Source organism: Alnus glutinosa, chromosome 11 (genome assembly GCF_958979055.1).
Source record: "Alnus glutinosa chromosome 11, dhAlnGlut1.1, whole genome shotgun sequence".
Taxonomy (NCBI): Eukaryota; Viridiplantae; Streptophyta; class Magnoliopsida; order Fagales; family Betulaceae; genus Alnus; species Alnus glutinosa.
Genome location: NC_084896.1, coordinates 10,412,359 through 10,433,507, shown reverse-complemented (window position 1 = coordinate 10,433,507; position 21,149 = coordinate 10,412,359). Strand labels below are relative to the sequence as shown.

At 38.0% G+C, this 21,149-nt stretch overlaps 1 protein-coding gene across 1 annotated transcript; it reads right to left on the bottom strand.

The window, feature by feature from the left end:
* Positions 1-16,036: 16,036 nt before the first annotated feature.
* Positions 16,037-18,401, bottom strand: LOC133881095 (patatin-like protein 2). The gene is made up of 7 exons (XM_062320056.1): positions 18,261-18,401; positions 17,748-17,929; positions 17,401-17,590; positions 17,028-17,189; positions 16,604-16,912; positions 16,284-16,459; positions 16,037-16,166 (listed from the first exon to the last, which is right to left on the bottom strand). The coding sequence occupies exons 1-7, from the start codon at positions 18,399-18,401 to the stop codon at positions 16,037-16,039; spliced, it is 1,290 nt and encodes a 429-aa protein (XP_062176040.1).
* Between the last annotated feature and the right edge of the window lie 2,748 nt (positions 18,402-21,149).

Below are 21,149 nucleotides of genomic sequence, written 5' to 3'. Positions count from 1 at the left end.
GTTGTAATTTAAGAGTTTTTGGAAACCTGAAAATTTATTTATCTATTAGTATTAAGACTTTTCACACTAAACAACTAATGGCCTAATGACACATACTCTAATGATATTCTAATAAAATTATTAGCATATTCTGATAGCTATTAATCTAACAAATTAACAAACAATAGCAAATAACATACCTGAGAGTGGCAAAAATTCTACTGAAACTTGTCACTTGGCCAGTTGAACCAATCCCAAAGTATAAAGAAAACCTTATAAAAAAAAAAAAAAAAAAATGACAATGTTGTTCTCATCAGAATAATAAATAAAAAACTATAATAAAAAAGATGAGTCAATAAAATTATATATGCTTCAAATTGCAATTTGCAATGACCGTAAGTAATAAAGAAAAGCAATACAAAGAAAATTAACTTAATAAAAAAAAAAAAAAAAATGCGGTTGTGGGCCTGACAAGTCACATGACTCACATTGCAACAATTCAAACAAAAAAAAAAAAAACCTGAAAAGAAGTCAACAAAACAAAAAGGCAAAAAAAATAAATCTGAAAAGTCAATAAATTAACAAAACAAAACAAAAAAAATAAAAAATAAAAATTGAAAAGTTACAGAAGTCAACAAAATAAAAAGAAAAAAAAAATATGAAAAGTTAGATAAGTCAACAAAAAGAAAAAGAAAAAGAAAAAAAAATCCTGAAAAGGCAACGTTGAAAAGTCAAGATAAGTTGGAAAAACAAAAGAAAAAAAGGAAAGAAAGAAAATCAACAAAACAGAAAGAAAGAAAGAAAGAAAGAAAAAAAAAAAATCTGGTAACGTTGAAAAGTCGTGAACCTCTCAACCACATATTTCGCCCCTTATCTAGTTATCTTGAAAGAAAAAAGCAAATGAAAGAAAATCTGCAGTCTATTATTCGTCTCATCCACTATGCCCATTGCCCAGTACTAGAAAAGAAAAGAAAAGAAAAAAAGGTAGATGGCTTGCTTAGTGCTTACCATGCGAGATATTGCCGACTGCAGTTTGCCGAGGAGCGAGGAGGTGGTGCAGATGCCGGAGGTCAGAGAAGAAGATTTGTATTATTGGCTTAATGGCTTCTTATGGTTGGCTTTTGCAGATTTGTATTTTTTTTTCCACAAAATTGTTCGTTCGACCGTTCCTTTTCCTGAGCAAGTGAGAATTTAATGATTGTTGTTGGTTTTTTTTTTTTTTTTTTTGATAAAATTTTCTTTGACGGTTGGTTTTTCCATGTAAATGTAATTTTTTTTTTCCCGTTTGTTATCAGCAGGAGGGGCGGGCTAGCATCAACATTTTTTTTTCTTCTTTTTAATGTAATTTTTTTAAAAAATATCTGTAAAAAAAAAATTTCTCAGCCATTTAGGTGGGGCGGGCGCCCCTGCCCGCCCCCCTTTGTCTCCGCCACTGACTGTGTTAACAGTAGTAGTACCAGGAACATAAGACAAAAGCCGAGTGTGAGGAATGTCATACACAGCCTCAAAAAGGGGTCATGCGAATGGAAGCATGCAAAGTTATGTTGTACCAATATTGCTTAGGTTGGTCTTGAGTAAAGCAACGCAAGTGGTTCTCAAAACACTTCTTCACAATCTCAGTTTGCCCATCGGTTTGAGGGTGATAACTTGTACTCATGCACAAAGTAGTATCCTGCAACCGAAATAGCTCTTTCCAAAATGCACTTGTGAAAGTAGGGTTTCGGTCTGAGACTATTGAAGTGCGCATGCCATGTAACTTGAAGACATTGGCAATGAAGGCACGTGCCACTATGGCTGCTGTATAAGGATGAGGAAGAGAAATAAAGTGACTGTATTTAGAGAGTTGGTCCACTTCCACCAAAACCATCGAATGCCTTTAAGAAGTAGGTAACCCCTCCACAAAGTCTAGACTAATATCAGACCAATTTTTTTTTAATGGGTACGTACCTGTTACCACAAGTCTCCAATTAATTAACTTTAAATTTAATTTTTACCTTCAAAAGATTTATAATGTTAGGTTTCTGATAAAATAATTTATCATAACACAAACAACTTTACGTACTTCAAACCGTGTTGTTCAAGTTCGCTCTTGATTCTATGCAAAAAAAAAAAAAAAAAAATCCCACCGCACAAATTTTCTTCTTTGAGAAATTCTTCTAACTTATGTCAAATTTTGGATATAATAGAGGCTCTTTATTTATACACTAGCTAAAAACCCTCAATCAAAATTTTAATTTAATTATCCCTCCCATAAAAGAATAAAACTTAATTCCCAATTAGAATTCCATTAATTATGTCTTCATGTGAATAAAATATCAAACACCTTCACTTTGTACTTAATTAAACTAGCTCTATACACTAAATCACATGTGTCATTTGGACCATACTTTAAATATTAGAGAATATCTTACATTTACTACATATATTATTATTATTATTCACAAGTAATTAAACCGATCGAGGTGTAGAGAATGTTACTACGCTGTGGCAGGGTCGATACAATAAAAATATATATCTTTTGCCTTAAATGAGTCTCTACTACTTCATCTCCTTGTTTCTATTTTGGTTTTTGCTTTCATTTATTACTTTCATCCTTTTTTTTTTTTTTTTTTTTGAACAAATGTATATGCCATCATATATTAATGAATAAAGTCCAAGGGTAAGGACAAAACCAAGAGGTTCAAGACCCCAATATCCTAAGCCAGATAAATCTGACTTGAAACAGCAACCTGAACAATACAAATCGTTACAGGGACAACAATGAGCCACTATTTACATTTAAAGCACAACTCACAAATAGAAGAGGACAGATCTAGCACCTAGGCCAATAAATAGTCCAGTAACTTTTAAGCATCACAAAGGTAAACCGTGAGAAAACACTAAAAAAAAAAACGAAATAAAACACCCTAAACCAGAAGCACAAATCGGGACCGGCGTCGGGTGGCGCCGTCGCCGGCGACGGCGCGTGTGGCCACCAGAGACCTTCTCAATAGCAAAAATCCGCTAGAAGACCTCGGATCCACTAAAAAGCCCCCAACCTCGCCGTGGAAGACAAGCTGTGACACACATGCGCCGGTCCAGGGAGAGACTTCCCTGGCGCGTGTAGGCCACGCGCTGAGCGTGAAGGACCGACACTGCCGTGGCTAGAGGCTGCTAGACCGGAAGAAGCTGGAGACCACTGTGGTGAGGCGCGTGTCTCGGAAGAACCCGCCGAAGTGAGCAGATCTGACACCAAAGAATGAAACTCAAACAAAGAAAAACAGGTCAGAAACTCCGCCGGAAAAAACACACTAGAGAGCCGCTTCCCAACCCAAATCCCGTTTTAGTCTTCTGTCGGGGAACAACAACCACTACCGGATCAAACCCGGGGGAACAAAAACTCTAAAAACCTAATGGCTGGAGGAAAACAAACACTCCACTGGTACTAGCCAGGGAGGAACGAAAGACCATCCCAGCCTAAAAGGGCAAGGGGGAGGGGGGGAAAAACACCACCGGGGGAGGGACGCGTGAAACCTCTCCCCCCCTCCCAGGAACAAAACTCTCAAATTTTTTTTATCTTTATATATATTAGGAAAAAACATATTTTACTCTATCAAAGTTGGACTATTTTTCTTTTATTTTTTTATTTTAATTTTTAAAAAGTGGCAATGTATACCCATTAAATTTTTGAAATTGTTAATATTGCCCATCTATAAGCCATTTCCGTCTTTTCTGATGGAAAATGACCCACATTTTAAGGGAAATGTCCCAAAAATGCCCATGGTAAAGTGTTAAAAAAACAATAACAAAACAGTTAAACCCTAAAAAAATTAAAAAACAGAAAAAAGAAGAAGAAGTAGAAATAGGGGGGGGGGGGGGAATTTGGGGTTGGTCTCCGACCACTGGGGTGGAGGAATATGACGGGACTCTACACTTGTGTTGAGATGGAAATATGATGAATTTGCACACCTTTTGTATGGAGATCGATAGAAAAAAATATAGGTACGTAAAAGATAGAAACCAAACATTTAATTCCTTAACTAATTACTAACAATTTAATTTTAACTAAACAATTTTTTTTTTTTTTTGAAAATCTGAGTTTTTATTATAACTCAAGAGAGAGCTGAAACTTGTTCATCAGTTACAATTTGCTGGAGAGGAGGGCAATCCTCACTCCAGGAAATATCAGAATTTGATGACAAGGCATATTTAGCCAAATAATGCGCAGCCTGGTTTGCTGTCCTACGAACATGCTGAATTGCCACGGATCCCAAGCTGCAAAGTCTTTCTCTAGTATCTTCAATTAACTGCCCCGAACGTGTCTAGCAAGAGCCTAGGGTCTTCAATGTCGAGACAGTATGCAGCGAGTTTCCTTCGAAAATGATATCCTGGAAACCTTGGACATCATAGAATTTTGCCGCTTGCCACGCTGCCGTAGCCTCCCCTACATCCGGGTTAGTAATTCTGAGTACTACATTCGAATAAGCTCCTTTGAGTCCGCCATTATAGTCCCTAACTAGCACACCCACTCCTATGCAGCGACGTTGTTTATTATCCGAAGCATCCCAGTTAACTTTCAGTCTCCCTGGAGGAGGCAACATCCATTTGGCGTGGCTAGGGGTCGTTGCCTCCACTGAAATTTGGGACCCTACAGAAGCTTCATTAAAACCTGCACATGACTCCATTGCCTGTCAAGCTACTTGGCTTGGTGCTGTAAAGAGGTTTTCAAAAACGAATATGTTTCGCCTCAACCAGATGAATCTAGCAACTGTTAATGCCAATTGCAGATTTTCACCCTCCAGCTTTGTCATCAATTCCTGCACCATACCAAGGCCATCTCTAGCATCCAAAGAGAGCTTCTGCATACGTTTAGGACACTCTTGCCAAACTGCAGTTGCTGCTGGACAATCCCAAAGCACATGGTAAACGGACTCCGGCTCCCTTAGACACACAGGGCATAAGTGATCTTGACCGATTTGTCTTTTAAATAAATTAACCTTGGTAGGCATAATTTTATGGCATACCTTCCAAATGAAGTGCTTTAGGACTGGGGGAGAAGGGAGTTTCCAAATCTGCCGCCACACAGATTTTGTAATTGCAGCCGAAGAGCAGTCCCCGTTGTCCCTTTCTCGACGACTCGTTTCCATATGATAGGCAGATCTCATTGAGAAGACACCGTTTTTTGTGCCCATCCAAATCCTCTTGTCCTCCCAAAGAGATGGGATAAGGGCCACACTTGTGATGACATTTGCTTCATCTGGTCTGAACACTTAGTGGATGAGAGGATAATTCCACCACCCAGTAGTATGGTCAATCAGTTTCGATACCCGAGCTTCTGCTTGCAGGACAGACACCGGAGACTGTACAGTGAAAGAAGGAAGATTTGGAACCCATTTGTAATTCCAAATGGATACTTTCTCACCATTCCCTACCTGCCAAGCCAAACCCGATTCCAGCATGCTGCGCGCTTGGAGAATGCTCCGCCATACATAAGAAGGCCTCCTTCCTAAACCTGCCTCCAAGAAATTTGAATTTGGAAAATATTTCTCATTGAGAATCCTTGCTACCAGAGAGAGTGGATTCTGTACAAGTCTCCATCCTTGTTTAGCCAACAGAGTTAGATTAAAAATTTCAAGATCCCGGAATCCCATTCCCCCTTCTTGCTTTGATTTCCCCATCTTGGACCAGCTTAACCAAGAGATCTTCTTGTCCTTCTGTTGGGAACTCCACCAGAACCAACCCATAAGAGAGTTCAGATTATGGCACAAGGTCTTTGGCAGTCTGAAGATACTCATACTATATGTTGGTATAGCTTGCACCACCGCTTTAAGCAGAACCTCACTTCCAGCCTGAGAGAGAAATTTTTCTTTCCAACCCTCTAACTTCTTGCAGACCCGGCCCTGGATTGCAGCAAATGTCTTCTTCTTCGATCTTCCTACCATGGCTGGGAGGCCCAAATACTTGTCAAAACTTAATGCCGCCGATTGCCCCACCACAGCACATATTTGATCAATGAACTCTTGCTTGGTATTTTGACTAAAAAAGAGGCTCGTCTTCTCCATATTAATTTTTTGGCCTGAGGCTAATTCGTAAATGTGCAGTAGGTGATGAACATTACTCCACTCTACGAAATTAGCCCTGCAAAAAAGTAAACTGTCGTCAGCATATAGGAGATGACTGAGCTTCATGCCTTTTGTGGAAACAAGCACCCCACTGATAGAGCCTTCAGCCTCAGCTTTCTGGATCAACGAGCTCAAGCCTTCCACACACAAAAGGAAAAGATAAGGGGATAGAGGATCCCCTTGTCTAATGTCTCTTGATGGATTGATATTTCCATAAGGCCTGCCATTGATGAGAACCGAGTAAGAAACGATCCTTACACAAGTCATAATCTTCACAGTCCATCTCTCCTCAAAACCAAGCTTCCTCATTATGTCTTCTAGATAATCCCACTCCACCCGATCATAGGCTTTGCTCATGTCGAGCTTTATGGCCATAAATTCTTTCTTTCCTTGTAATCGTGTAGCCATCGTATGGAGAGCTTCATAAGCGATGATGACATTGTCTGTGATAAGCCTCCCGAGAAGGAAAGCACTTTGGTGCTGAGAGATCACCAAAGGCAGTACCTGTTTGAACCTATTTGTGAGTGTCTTGGCCATAATTTTGTAAAAAACATTGCATAGACTTATGGTTTTGTGTTCTTGTGAAAGTTGACTACATTTGGCTGACAAAAGTCTCAAACTTGGTAATGATAATCAGTACTAACAAAGCCTTCTTGATGCGATTGGATCAGTTCGGGAAAAGGGTTAAAAAACAAAGATGGTCCAAATCTCCCCTACAACCCATCCACCAACTCTAGCTATCCATGTCACCTCTCCTCCTTGCCGCAACAATTGAAACCACAACTTAGCTCCCATTCCAATTAATGCATAGACGACGTCGAAAAGACCCGATCCGCTGGTGCAATGTCATAAAAGTGAAAGAACTGCTTTGCATGGCACAAGTAATGCTAGAGCTCCTTCTAGTGTTCTTCTGTGTCCATTTTTAGAAGGATATAAATGTAATAAAAAAAAATTAGAAAATTGCATCCATGTCATCCAGAATGACATAAATGTAATTTTTTTATTACATTTATGTCCTTCCAGATGGATACCAGAAGAACACTAAAAATAACTCTAACATTCCTCGCACGGCACACCCAACTCGTGGGATCTTTGTCACCATTTAAACTCATAAACTCCAGTCAAATGGGGCGGTTCGCTGAAGCTCGAGAACTCTCTTCCTCACCGCCAGATCCATTCAGTCCCTTGTGACATGACTCACCTAAGCCATGCTACCTGCCCTTTTCAATATTCTTGTATCCATCTGTACTCCTAATACAAATAGGTGAATCATGAAGCCTATGTTTGTGGCTGTATGAAGTATCCTTAATTAATATATTTCTAAGGTCCTCATCTAGAGGACTGCGTGACGTTACTAGAATATTGTGATACTATTTGTAATTATTGCAGAAAAAACGTTAGTTACATTTACGCTATTACTCAAAATTAAAAAACTAGTCAAGTTGTAATTAATTGTGAACCAATGTGAAATTTAGTACCAATGAATGCCTTTATAAACCAACGTGGTACTTAGATGATCATCTTTCCAATGTGGGAATAGGTAATATTACAAGATGAGAAATGATTCTTACACTCATTTCTCACAACAGCCGCACAACAGCGTACGTGGAAAGGCAGTTTTTTTAATTTTTTAATTTTTTTTTTTGTTTTTTTTTTTCTTTTCTTGGCTTGAAAACCTGTTGGAGGGAAATGATATTTCATTTCCCCTCCAACACAGCCCCCCCACCCCCCCGCTCTCTCTCTGAAAACTTTGTGCCGTACAGTCCCACGTCCGGTCGTCTCTTCGTCAGCTTTTCTCTCGGCGGTCGGCCTCCTCCGTCGTCCAGCGTCCGTCTCTGTCAGATTTTCGCTCTCTCTCCGGCAGATTTCCTCTCTCTCTCTGGCTCTGCATAGTCCGTAGCTCTGCAACTGTTACTGCGTAATCGAGAACATCGGATCTGTCTCCGGCTGGCGACGCTAAAAAAACTTAGATCACTTGGTGACGAGCGGCCTATTAGAAGGATCTCTCGTCTGAGATAAACAGCCGGATTTATACCCTATAAGTTCTCAAAACCAATATTTTTTTTTTCATTTTTTCCGGTCACAATAAGCCATCTCATATGTGAACAACTGAAGATGAAAACGTGAACGAGGGAGGACTGGGGAGCTGCTCAGGAAAAAAAAAAGTGGGAGTCTAGAAATGGCCGAAGAGCCGAACTTGAGTGAACTGGAAAAGTCGAAGAACTAGAACTAAGATTAAGATTCCAACTCAATGAACTGACGAAGTAGAAGAGGATTAGAGGAAAATTGGATTTTAGAAGAGGGGAGGAAGAGTGGAAGACCGGAGACCTGGAAGACCTGGGAGAATACTTAAGAAGAGTCTAGAGAGTTAGAGAAAATACAATAGAAAATAGGAGAAATAAAGAGGAGTAGAGGACTAACTGACTAAGGAGAAAAGAGGATTGAAAATGGAAGTTTGGCTTGTGCTCTAAGCAAACCAAACTGAGTAATGCTATTTGTTAAATGATTATGCAACTGTCTGGTAATGCTATTTGGCTTTGTTTTGTTGAGGTTGTAGTTTTGGTTTCTTGTTGGAACCAAGATTCCAGTGTTTACTGGAAAGAAAGTTGTACTGCCTTTGTTTGGTTAATTCATCCCAAAAAAATAAATAAATGTTCTGCTGGATAATTTTTGTCATGCTTGCTGCTTAGTTGTTTCTTTTGTAGTTTGTTTGGTTGTTTGTCTAGAGTAAGGTGTTTTGCTTGGGGTTGTCTCCCTTTGTTTCTACAGTTGATTTTTTTTGTCAATTAACCATAGGAGGACGTTAATTATGCAAATAAATTTCTATAATAAATTTGACAATAATTATCTAAATTAGAATCCCTTATGCAAGTAGATGTATGTATGGTTAGTATTACCATCTAAGCCTATAATGTGCAATTATATTATAATTTTGCTTAAGATTCGGTTTGTGTACGCTGGTAAGACACTTTTCAGATTAGATGTTGGCTTAATTCATCAAAAAAAGATTAGAGGTTGGCATATGCCTTTACTAATCACAGATCTTTGTCAGTAAGCATGGGGCACTGGATTCTTTTTGGACCTTCAAGATTTTCGTTCTAGAAGGATTACTGTGTGTGTTCTCCTTAATGGTTTTGCCATTGATCAAATACCTCTATCAACTTTGCTAGTCTTTATGTTTCAGCAATTCTTGGGGTCGATTGGAATCCAATGTAAATTTGAGTGACATAGGTGATTGCATGAAGTCAAATATATTGCAAGAAAAAGTTGAAAAGCTGTTGTGGGTTTAGTTGCACAAGTAGGTTGATTTTGAGACTGACATGTAGAGATTCTTTGTTGAAGGAACAAATCGTTGCACTTTGTGTGATTGCATATCATGGAATGGGATGCTGCTATTTCATATATTGCAAGTGATTTATTTGTTGAAGGAACAGATTGTTGTGCTTTGGCTGATTACATGGCTTGGAAACGTATTGCACATACTATTTTTACATATTTACGATAATATTGAGAGAAAATTTTGTGTTATGGCTTATGGATACTATTAAAGTGAAAGACAAATTTATTGATTGAAGGAACATATTGTGCAACTGTAAATTCTATGGTACTTCATTTATAGTTGTAAATATTTTTCTAAGGGTCTGCTTCATTTTCCAATCCCTTGGGCTTGTAATATTTTTGCTTCCTTGTAAATAGGAAGAATGGAAAGAAACCAGATTTTGAGGTTCTAGATTTTGAGGTTCCAGATTTTGTTTTCTTTTCCAAAGTATTGAACATCATCTATCATTATGTTAAAAGTTTAAAAGCATGAACTTCCTTTGTAGTTCAACAAAATCCAACAAATGTTTGTGTAATTGTTATTTGTAGTCTGTGGTTGAGGATTGGGCTGTGGAGGCCATGCCAACCTTTGTGTTCCTCAAAGAAGGCAAATTAGTGGACAAGGTTGTGGGTGCAAAGAAAGAGGAGTTGGAGCGGACTATAGTGAATCATGCCATTGCTTCTGCTTCTGCCTGATTTGTAATGTAGAGGATATATGAACCTCAGTACTAATTTGTAGTTTGTTCTTGTTGGACGAACAGAGAATGGTTATGGGTCTTGTGGAAGATCCGCAGTATGTGTGCGTAGGCTGCGTAGCTCACATATATGTGCATGTCTGTAGGGCTACATGTTACTTGCTTCCTTTATTGGTTTAAGAGATTTGAAGTAATCTAGGATGCTTTTTGGTGCAATGTTCATATCTTAAGCTTTTTTTTTTTTTTTTTTTTTTTTTTTTTCCTTTTTCGATTGGTTGGGCCTTAAAATGGGTAGCTGAATATAAATATAATGGTTGAACACTCTAGCTTGCACGGTTGTCATGACAAAGATGTAGTAGTGGAACCGTATCTCATTCGGATTTAAGATTTTCAGCAATTTGCATAGTGCTTACCATTTGCATGAAGATTAGGCGGTACTTACAATGAAATTTCTTTTTTAAGTGCGTGTATGTACAATAGTTTTATTTTTCTTTTCGTTTTTTTTTTTTTTTTTTTTTTTTTTTTTTTTTTGTACAAGATGTGATTATCTAAAATTGTCTAAAGTGGTGTTGATGGATTTTAGGTTTATGAAAAAATGATTGATGTGATAGAAAATTGAGAAGTGTTTTATAAAGAAGTTCAATGTGCTCTTTGTAGGGGTTGTATGGGGAGCATATATAGAACACTTGTTATTTAATTGTACATGAATTTAGCAAGAGACTTTATTTAGAAATAAACAATTGTTCTTTTTATGGCATCCAAAATATGGTTCAAAATAAACAATTGTTTAGAAATTCTTTTGATTAGATTTTTTCAAGGTTTTGGCTATTGCGGATAGTACAATGGTTAAATTTCATCATTTACCTCTTTTTCTTGTTGGGTTTGGCACTCTTTTTCTTGTTGAGGTTCGAATTTGCCAAACAGATGACTTTGCTAGCAGCAAATTCAATGTACATTCATATTAACTTGAAAAAGACTCGTGCTTTTGTATTAACTTGATGCATAAAATCTAGAAAAAGTCATTCCATTTGTCCCACCAATCATGTAATTGTCAAATTACAATTTGTGGCCTTTTATTGCGGGGTACTTTTGGCATAGTAGACTTCCGAAGTAGGAAAATCATATTTCACAATGATTTGTAGAAAATTGAGTTATCTTTCCAACGCCACTTGATTCACCTTAATCTGATACTTGAGCTGAAAGTTATGGCCAAAATACTATGACATATGCTGAATTTAAAATTTAGTCCAATCCGATTTTGACTCCAATTAGAGAAATTCTGATTTAGTCCTCTTCTTGATTTGGTTGAACATAACCACATCATCTAGGTCTTGTCAAAGTGTGCTTACTTTCACCTTAAATCTATTGTTTTCTCTCAATGACCTACAAAATACTAAAATACCAAAACTAACCAAAAACATTAGAAAATAACAAAACTAAAGGTTTAGTAAATGCAAATTAAGGGGTCCACATATGCAATATTTGGCACTCATCAACATTTTATGCGTAAATAACAACCAACATGCAGATCTGAGATTCGTTGATGTACAAGAAACAATAACCAATAGCACAGAACTCATGTTGCGACCTTGGCATCTTATCAATATGCCAAAAAAAAAAAAAAAAACATTACAATTTTAGACAGCCCAACATGCTAGTAAATAATTTGCTCTTATATTAGAAAGTGGTCAATATCTCTCTTTTCCAATGCCAACAAGTTGAGTCCTAGCAAAAATAGGAAACTGGGTCCAACAAAACTCATTTTCAGCTTTACCATATACTTGAAAATACAAGCTGCCATTCAAAAACTTAAAAACCACCACCTTCATCCATAATAGGTGCCTCCAAGCTAAAACATTTACCTCATGCTCAACTGTTGTACAGACAAAACCAATGGGTACCAAAAGCCTTTCAAGAAAATTGCCATAAGAAAATCACCAACTTTCTTTCAAGTACACGCCATTACCGAGTAGAGAAGCTGTGCTCCTCTTGAAAGGATGCTTGACAGCCATAGTAGTGTCTATAATCTCCACCCCACAGATATCACAATCCACACACACACGCACACACACACACACACACGCGCGCGCGCGCACACACACACACACACACACACACACACACACAGACAATGAAAAATTTAATGACACAGATAAGCAATTAAACACAGCATCACCTCCAACTAATGCATAATAAACCAGATTGGTACACACACACACACACACACACACACACACACACACACACACACACACACACACACACACACACACACACACACACACACACACACAGAGTGAAGAACTACCTCAAAAAACATATCAACATTGGTAAAAGAGCATCCTGCCTTGCATACTTGATCAAGAGCTACAACTCCAATAAACTTTACCTCTTAGTCCTTAGCTAATCTATAAACAAAAAAAATCAAAGGTCCCAAGCATGGGCGGAACTAAGATTTCTGGTGAGGGGGGACGAACTTGTATAATTTTTTTACATCAAAATACTCATTCGATTCGAGATTATAATTTCAAATTTTCATGATATCGCAAACACACAATAGTATAAACGACTAGTAAAATAAACTAAGCACAATTTATAAGGTTCAAAGAAAATGATATCTTTGAGCGTAGACCCTTTCTCTTAATAAGATCCCCCAAAACTCCCAACAACAACAATAATGAGAGTCAAATCATAACAATATTGCAACGTACAAAGCCTAAATGATAAATCAATTTAAAAGTCAAAACATATTTGACCAAATATATAAAAGACAAATTGAGAAATCACATGGTCCATAGAAAATGGCTACTCTTAGAAAGCACATGGTCCATAATTCATACTAAAACCACAGTATAGTTATTGTTTTGGTTTCCACAAAATAAAATCCATAGAGCTCTTTCAAGTTAAGATTTCTTGCTTGTATCGTATGGCCGTATGGGTCCATAATAGGACTTAAAATGTAAATTTCTTTTCAACTCCCACATTTTCCAAGCCAACAAAAAGTGCTAGTTAGAGAGAGAGAGAGAGAGAGAGAGAGAGTGATGAGGGAGTATTTTTGCTTACTTGGGTGCCAAATGATGAAAGATAAAATGAAAGAACCCTTAATTCAAAAATACACAACACAATCTTTGTCAAAACCCCAAAATTTCCTCCACTTTCACAGCCCAAAACCAGTACCTGAACATGAGGATAGTATTAATACAGAGATGGCCGTCTGCAGTCACGAGAGAGAGGTCCAGGTTTGAATAGAGGGCTTTGATAATCCATAGGAGAACCCAAAAAATGAGTTTTTGATAATGCTTTTTTCATTCTTGTGAGAAGAAGAAGCAAATGAGGAGAACGTGACTGACGACAAGACGCATAGGGACGCTATCTCTGATCTCTCACTCTCTCACACTCGCTCTGAGCTCTCTCTGTTTCAAGGATAAAAACGGATAAGAATTGGCAGTGCCAAATGAAGAGTAAAGTGCGGATAGTGACAAGGCGACAAAAAAGTTGGGATATTTTTGAAGAAACGGTAGAAACAATGGCTACTTTTGGTAAGAGAAATTTTTAAGGGGACAAAAAAAAATTATTTTGGGGGGACAAATTTATAGAAACAAGGGCTATTTTTGGTAAGAAAAATTTTTAGGGAGACAAAAAATTAATTTGGGAGGACAAATGTATAAATTTACAATATTTTAAAATGAATTTTAAAAATTTTGGGGGGACATTCGTCCCCCCACCCATGTATGTAGTTCTGCCACCGGTCCCAAGCTAAAAAATTTCATAAAGTGAAGCAAAAATATATTCAAGCTTGAACAACAACAACAAAATGCAGAGTATCTAATAAGACTTTCATAATTTTCATGCTCATATTGAACACAACAGAATGTAGAGGTTGCCACACTAACCTCTTCGAGGTGAAGAAAAAACATTCAGTTCTTTCGACTGAGAAATCTCAAAAGCCGACTGCCGCACTGAATTGTTTTGATCATCTGCCTCCTGAAAAGAACCTGCATTAGACCGTTCATTCGCAGACTCCTTTTCTACCACTGATTCATCAACACTACCATTCTGCCCAAAATCCATATCAACTTCTTGGTTGCTAACACCTTCTTCTACTAAATCTTTGACATATGATGAACCCCATTACTTCCCATTTGGCCAAGTGCACATCTTTAACAACTGAAACCCACTAAACCCACAACTCCCAGAACCTAATATCAATCTCCAATATCCAAATTCTTGAATCACCAATAATTAAAGCTGTAGATGTATAGTAACACATCAACAAGTAAAACTCACCAGCCCCAGAAATTCAAACCATTTAATACAGATCCCAATATCCAAATTCTCACAATCACCACAGACTAGGGCCCAGAAATGCACAAAACTACTAACCACAAAATTGCTCCTTCACAAAATTATTGCATTATTAGACATTCGGGTAAAGTGACTATAAAATGCACATCTCACAAACTTGTACAGTATAAAAGAAACACGGAAAACCTGTGTGGAAAATGAGCCTACCGTTGGAGATGCCGACCCCATAGTTCTAGATGGAAGATTTTTCAGCCCAAGCCTGCTCTAATTTTGGCTGTCTTGAAATCCTAGTCCATTCAGAGAGAACCCAGAACAAAGAAAAAAAAAAAAAACCAGGTCTCATTGAATGTTGAAAAAACAAATCGAACCCAGAACATTAAAAAAAAAAAAAAAAAAAACTTCGGAAAAACCTAACCTTGGTTCCGTCGGATTTGGACGGATCTGGTTCCGTCTCACTTGCCGGTGGAGATGGTGCCGGTGAAGGACGACTGGAGACACATACAGAGACAGAGAGAGCGAGAGAGAGAGAGAGAGAGTTATAACTAGATCTTACCGCTGGTGAAGAACGAACGAGTGGAGAGAGAGATGTAGGCGGGTGGAGAAGGACGGACCGCCGGCCGGAGAAGAGAGAGAGAGAGAGACGAGCTAGGAGGGGAAATGAACGATGCAGAGAGAGAGAGAGAGAGAGAGAGAGAGAGAGAGAGAGAGAGAGAGAGAGAGAAAGCATCGCCGGAGAGTACCTTTTTCAGCGTCGACGGAGACAGATTCGGCCGCCAAATCCACCGGAGACAGAACGCCGGTGAAGGATGGCCCGGTGGAGGGTGGCCGACCACCGAGAGAGAAGCCGACCGCCGAGAGGGTCAGTCACGACGGGTGAGCGAGCGAGTGGGAGAGGGAGAGAGAGGGGGGGCGGCGGTTTTGGATGGAGGAGACCGAACGCCGGTGAAGCAGCGCCGGGAAGGGGACGACCGGCTAGCGAATGAGCGGCAGCGCCGGTTTCGTACGGAAGTTGAAGAGACGGGAGAGAGAGAGAGAGAGAGAGAGAGAGAGAGAGAGAGAGAGAGAGAGAGAGAGAGAGAGAGCTGCGTTGGAGGGGAAATGAAAATTTCAATCACCTCCAACCAGTTTTCAATCCCAAAAGAAAAGAAAAGAAAAAAGAAAAAAGAAAAAATAAAAAAACTGCATTTCCACGTAAGCTGTTGTGCGGCTGTTGTGAGAAATGAGTGTAAGAATCATTTCTCTTACAAGATCTATAGTTTTGAGAGAACAAATAGAAAATAGATTAGCTACTTCAAGAGAGCCGAGGCCTCCTAAATTTTCATACAAGATGAAATTTGCTGAAGAAAATGGTACATATACGATGCCTCTTATTGATCAACAAACCTTGAATTTTATAAAAAAATCCCTTACAAGCTGTAAAAGTAATTAATTAGGGAAAATATCCCTAATTTTCTACACTATTTGAAAGGAAAGATACTCTCTAATTTTATCATAAAGAATTACATTATTTGGAAGGAAAAATACTCCCCAATTTTCTCCTATAGCTAAGAGATTGCATTATTTTTTCTAAAAAAATGATATTACATATATACTTTATTCTTGCCAAATTGAGCCATTTGATCGATAACACTAATAAACCTATAGTTTGGGCGAGATCGATATTCCATTGTGTCCAGGAAACTTCTTGTTTGTATTTGATGATCTTTTCTCTCGATCTTTCTTTCCTGTCTCTCGACGTTCCTTTTCTCGAGAAAGTTTTTTTGCGAATCTGTAAGGGAGGATAGGAGGAGTTCTATCTATATTCAGTACTACTGCAATAAACGTTAATGTTTGATGACATACAATTATTATGTATGATAACATAAACTTGTGTGTGTTTTCATACCTTTTAAGGGCGTCCTCATTAGTGCCACCATTTTCGATTGTTACAGTCAGACCTGTCTCCCAATCCACCCTAGATTCTGGTTTGTTCAATAGATCTTGCCCGATATCCACTAGGTCGTCCAGGTTCTCTTTTGTAGCAACATCGACTGAAGCTGTTGTCCCTTTCAAAGTATCATCCTGACCATACATGTATCCAAGAGCATACTATTATATATATATATATATATATATATATATATATATATATATAGTCAAATAATCAATGAAATTTTAACCACCTCCATTCAAATAATAAACGAGGTTTCTTTTCAAGAAGCTTACTTGAATGCGGATATAATTCTTGCTCTTGCAATTAAGAGTTCTGAACACCACAGAGATATGATAATCAACCATATCTGCACTTGCTTGTTGAAACACATCAACCAATGGGACAGAATCACCTTGATGTAACCAACCAAAGAGACTACCCCATTTGGCTGCCTTGTCAGCATCGTATGGTTGTTCTTTCTTTTCCGAGCCAGTCCCAATTGAGATTACTAGAAAGCGGCGAAAGTCCATTGGGTTGATGGAGAAGAAATCAGGATTTCCGTCAATCACCTGTTTGCTCACTTGGTTTAAGGCAACTAATGTCTGGATCATGGTGCCAAAATATATATGAACAAACTCATATAGGTTAGTTTGATGTTCTGAGACTTTTAACTTAATTAGAAATATACAAGTACTGTGGGTTATAACTACTATATACCGGATTATTTGCTGCCATTCCACCATCAACAAGATTGAATTCTTTACCCTTTCCTTCTTTATCTTCGTTAATGAATTTGTGGGGAGGGAGATAGGTCGGAGCTGCGGAAGTGCCAATGCAAATGTCGGACAGTCGAGCATCCAAATAGGGAATCTTCTTCAGCTGCACCAGATTATAATTTGCTTTTAGGAATTTTACAATAAATTTTTACTTAGGGGAAGCATCATGCATGTATATCTTTTTCAATGACTAACAACATTGAAAAAAGAAGTCCAAAATCCACGCATGCAAGACGAATTTGCCTGAAAGTTTGACTTCGATCACTCCACACACACACACACAGAGATATAGAGAGAGAGAGAGAGAGAGAGACCTCATAGGATGAAAAAATGGTAGGCTGCAAAAGCTTGATGTCAAATGTAGGAATAACAATATTGGTCAAGGTTTTCCCCAGTCGAGTTTCTCCTAACTTCTCTCTTAAAATCTGGTGAAGGTATTTCCCGTCATACTTGGGTCCTTTCACTAAATTGTATACACTTTCAAATTTTGGTGCAAGCACGCCCCTGCAATTGAAAGCAACAACCAAAAAAAAAAAAAATTGTCACTGGCTTAATATATAAGAGTGCCCAAAAGTTAAATCTCAAGCTTATTTTCATGCATTAGTATATCTTTGCTATTGGATGTGAGGAAAAGATTAGGAATCAAGTGTACCCAGATTACCTATCCTCTGGAAAAATTTTAGGGCAGTGCTCAAGATAGAAGGGCTTGATATCCTTGGCGGCAAAGAGAGGACGATTACTTTCATTTGGAGCAGTCAACATGGCAGTTACAAGACCGCCAGTGCTTGTCCCACCAATGACATCGAAGTAGTCTGCAAGTCTTGCATCCTCACCATCCAGCTCCTGCCACAAAATTATACCAATTTTATGGTAATTAAGTGCTTTTGTATTGTATATGGTTGCATGCATGTTATTTTATATCATGGAATATCTTATATATATATGTACATGCATGTTACATGAAACAAGAAAACATCAGAATTGAGAAAGCAAGAAAATATATGTAGTACTATATATCATTATCAAGTGTCAACTTATACTTTGAAAGCGACAACAATAATGTATACATGTGCATGCATTCATGGACATGTCACATGTATGTCTTCGAATAGACACTGAGATCGATCTGGCCCTTATATATACCTCAAAAACTAGAGGTATACGACGTACGTACCTGAAGTTTGGATTCAAGGAATTCAAGGATGACTGCAGGGATGATCCCCCTGATACCACCGCCATCAATGGTGAGAATGGTGATGTACTTCCCATAAGTTGGGGGCTGAATTTGTAAAGATGATGACGCAGTTTTCTCCATTAGGAAAGGGCAATGGAGCAAAAATGTTGCAACAAGGAAAGAATGCCTAGCTTGTAAGATATAAGAAGCTCAAGTTTTTATGTTCTCACAATTGATTGACCATGCGACCTATTTATAGCGGTTCATGCATGGTCTACAAGTGTACGTACGTACGTATTTTGTAGTTCAAAAAGGATACATGAATCTGCAGGGAAGATTCACAGGTTGCAATTTGTCCCTGAAGTCCACCCGCGCGCATTGAAACTTTCCACATATGGTCATTCTATTTCTACAAAGAAGAATTTTCCTCATGCATGCCGAGAAAACTTCTAAGATCGATGTAACTGCCATGACAAGTCGCTTATGCATTTATATATGTGGGACAGGCAAGTTTAATTCCTCATGACCTGTTCAAAAGTACTTAGGTTTCATATTAATTAAAGACGGTAATTAAGTCGTTGCTTATTTTAAGATGCATGCAAGCCTGATGATCTTCTTCTCAATTAATGCAGTTTCGGAGGTCGATGATTCATGTGGGGTAGTCATATATATCTTTTTTAATGACTCCTAGATTTTTCATATTTTTAGCCTCACATCCGAAACACTCACATAATCTTTTAAGAATTTGTAACAAATTAAACTAGATGAAGAACTTGTTAGATCATCATAACTGATGAGAACGTTAATTTGATGGATTTGTTGAGCCAAATTAAAGAGATCATACCTAATTAATTAATTCCATACATCAACTAATCCGGCCTCGATCGATCTTCATCCCTTTTTTCCACTAATTAATTAAGAAGCGCTTAAAAGTCAGAAAGTTTTGAAGACTTCTGAGCATTAGAACTTCCTTGTCCTCGTTCTCATTAATGGATGCATGCATGTCTTCATCCTTTGCCTCCTAAGTCAAATTCTTTCAAGAAACGGTCAAAGCGCTCCACATTAACCTGAGAACACCAATAGAATAATATTAGTAGCATATATTTAGTAATATCAGTACCTCTTTTACATGCTCAGTTTGTTTCGGCGTAAAATGGCTTCTGGAAAATGATTTCGGTATTTTTCGGTGTTTGGTAGGGGCGAAAATAATAGTCAACCAGAAAATAATTTCTGTTTGATCAAAAATGCTTAGTAAATTTTGGAAAATGATTTAAGCTTTTTAAAAATATAAATCATTTTCCGAAGATGGCAGACGCATTCGACCCCTATTAAACGACACAGTCGACCATCACTGAAATCTTGCTGGTACCGAAATCCGACAGCATCTGATCAATGTCGCCGGAATCCGGTCAGCCCAAATTCCGACGACCATATTCCGGCCATCTGGCCCGTTTGGCCAGACCTGGCTAGAAAATTCCGTCCAGAACGGCCGGATCCCTGTCGACAGGTCGGGATCTGGCCAGAACGGCCAAATTCCCGCCTACTAGCCGGATTCCAATACAACTGGCAGATTCCGACCAGTATGCCGGAGTCTGGCATTTTGGCCGGAATCCGGCCAACCCAAATTCCTACGAAACTGTTCGGATTCCGGCCTTTTTCTTGGTTTCTGGCTATAGTAGCCGGAATGGCGGAATCTGGTAAAAGTGGCTGGAATCCTGTCGGTCAGTGATATAATCTCGTCTTCAATAATTTTTATATTATTTTACATTAATATTTATATGTTTTGAATAAAAATATTAAAAATATTTGTGATTTTCCGTACGCGCCAAACACCGAAAAATGCTTTCAGCGAAAAATATTTTCTAAAAAAATGACTTCCTTGAAATCATTTTACGACGGAAACCATTTTACGTCAAAACAAATGGAGCATAAATTAAAACTTGTTAGGTTTTTAGTGTTGGGCAAATTCAATGTCAAACATGTTTAGTTGTAAGTTGTGGATTAGGGTTAAATCAGTGTAAAAGCTAATCCAAGACATAGAAACTCTAACTTGTGTATGTTGTCCAGCATAGACATAATCAGAGTAAAATTCCAACATCAAATTGTGGCAAGTTTGATGGCGTTGGAAATTTGAGGGCCCAAACCCAGCCTCTACAATTCATCACTTTTTTATTTTATTTTAATTTTTTTTTCCAGCATTTCTCATCTAGAAAACAGAAACAGAGTAAAAAATAAAAATCTTCCTCCTTGCCATTGTTCAATATATATATATATATATATATCCAGATGGTAATAATCAAATTAAAAACAGTACTAATTATAGTAGATAAACAACGAAGAATCATCTTCATATGATGTTGAGTGGGTTCCACGTACGCTTAATACCAAAGTCTTCTACCGTACCGAAGAAGCCCAAAAGAACATAGAGAGACGTTGAATAGATCGACGGCAAGTCACAGAGTTATGCAAAGAAAAGGTCCGTCAGACCGAGAAAATACAAGTCCTTACGCGTTATCGGACTTGCACCAAAGAAAGACTCGAGAAGATTCGTACCAATATTACTTGCATGTTATGCCATTTGATCTTTTCAAGTTGACCAAGTATACACGTACAGTGGTGGAGCTACGACTTTTGTTCAGAGGGGTCAAGGTTAAATAATATTATAACATAAAGTTAAGAGAGTAATGAATCAAACCCTTCCACATTTCATCGGCAGAAGTTTTTTATTATATATTGTTTATATAAATGTGATATTCATGATCGAGTGTGTATGATATCACATTCAACCACTTTAAGAGGTGAAAATTTTATGCAAACTTCAAAAATGTGTACTTTCATGAGCCTTTTTTTATTTTTTCTTCTTCTTCTAAGCACGTATGAGCAATAGCT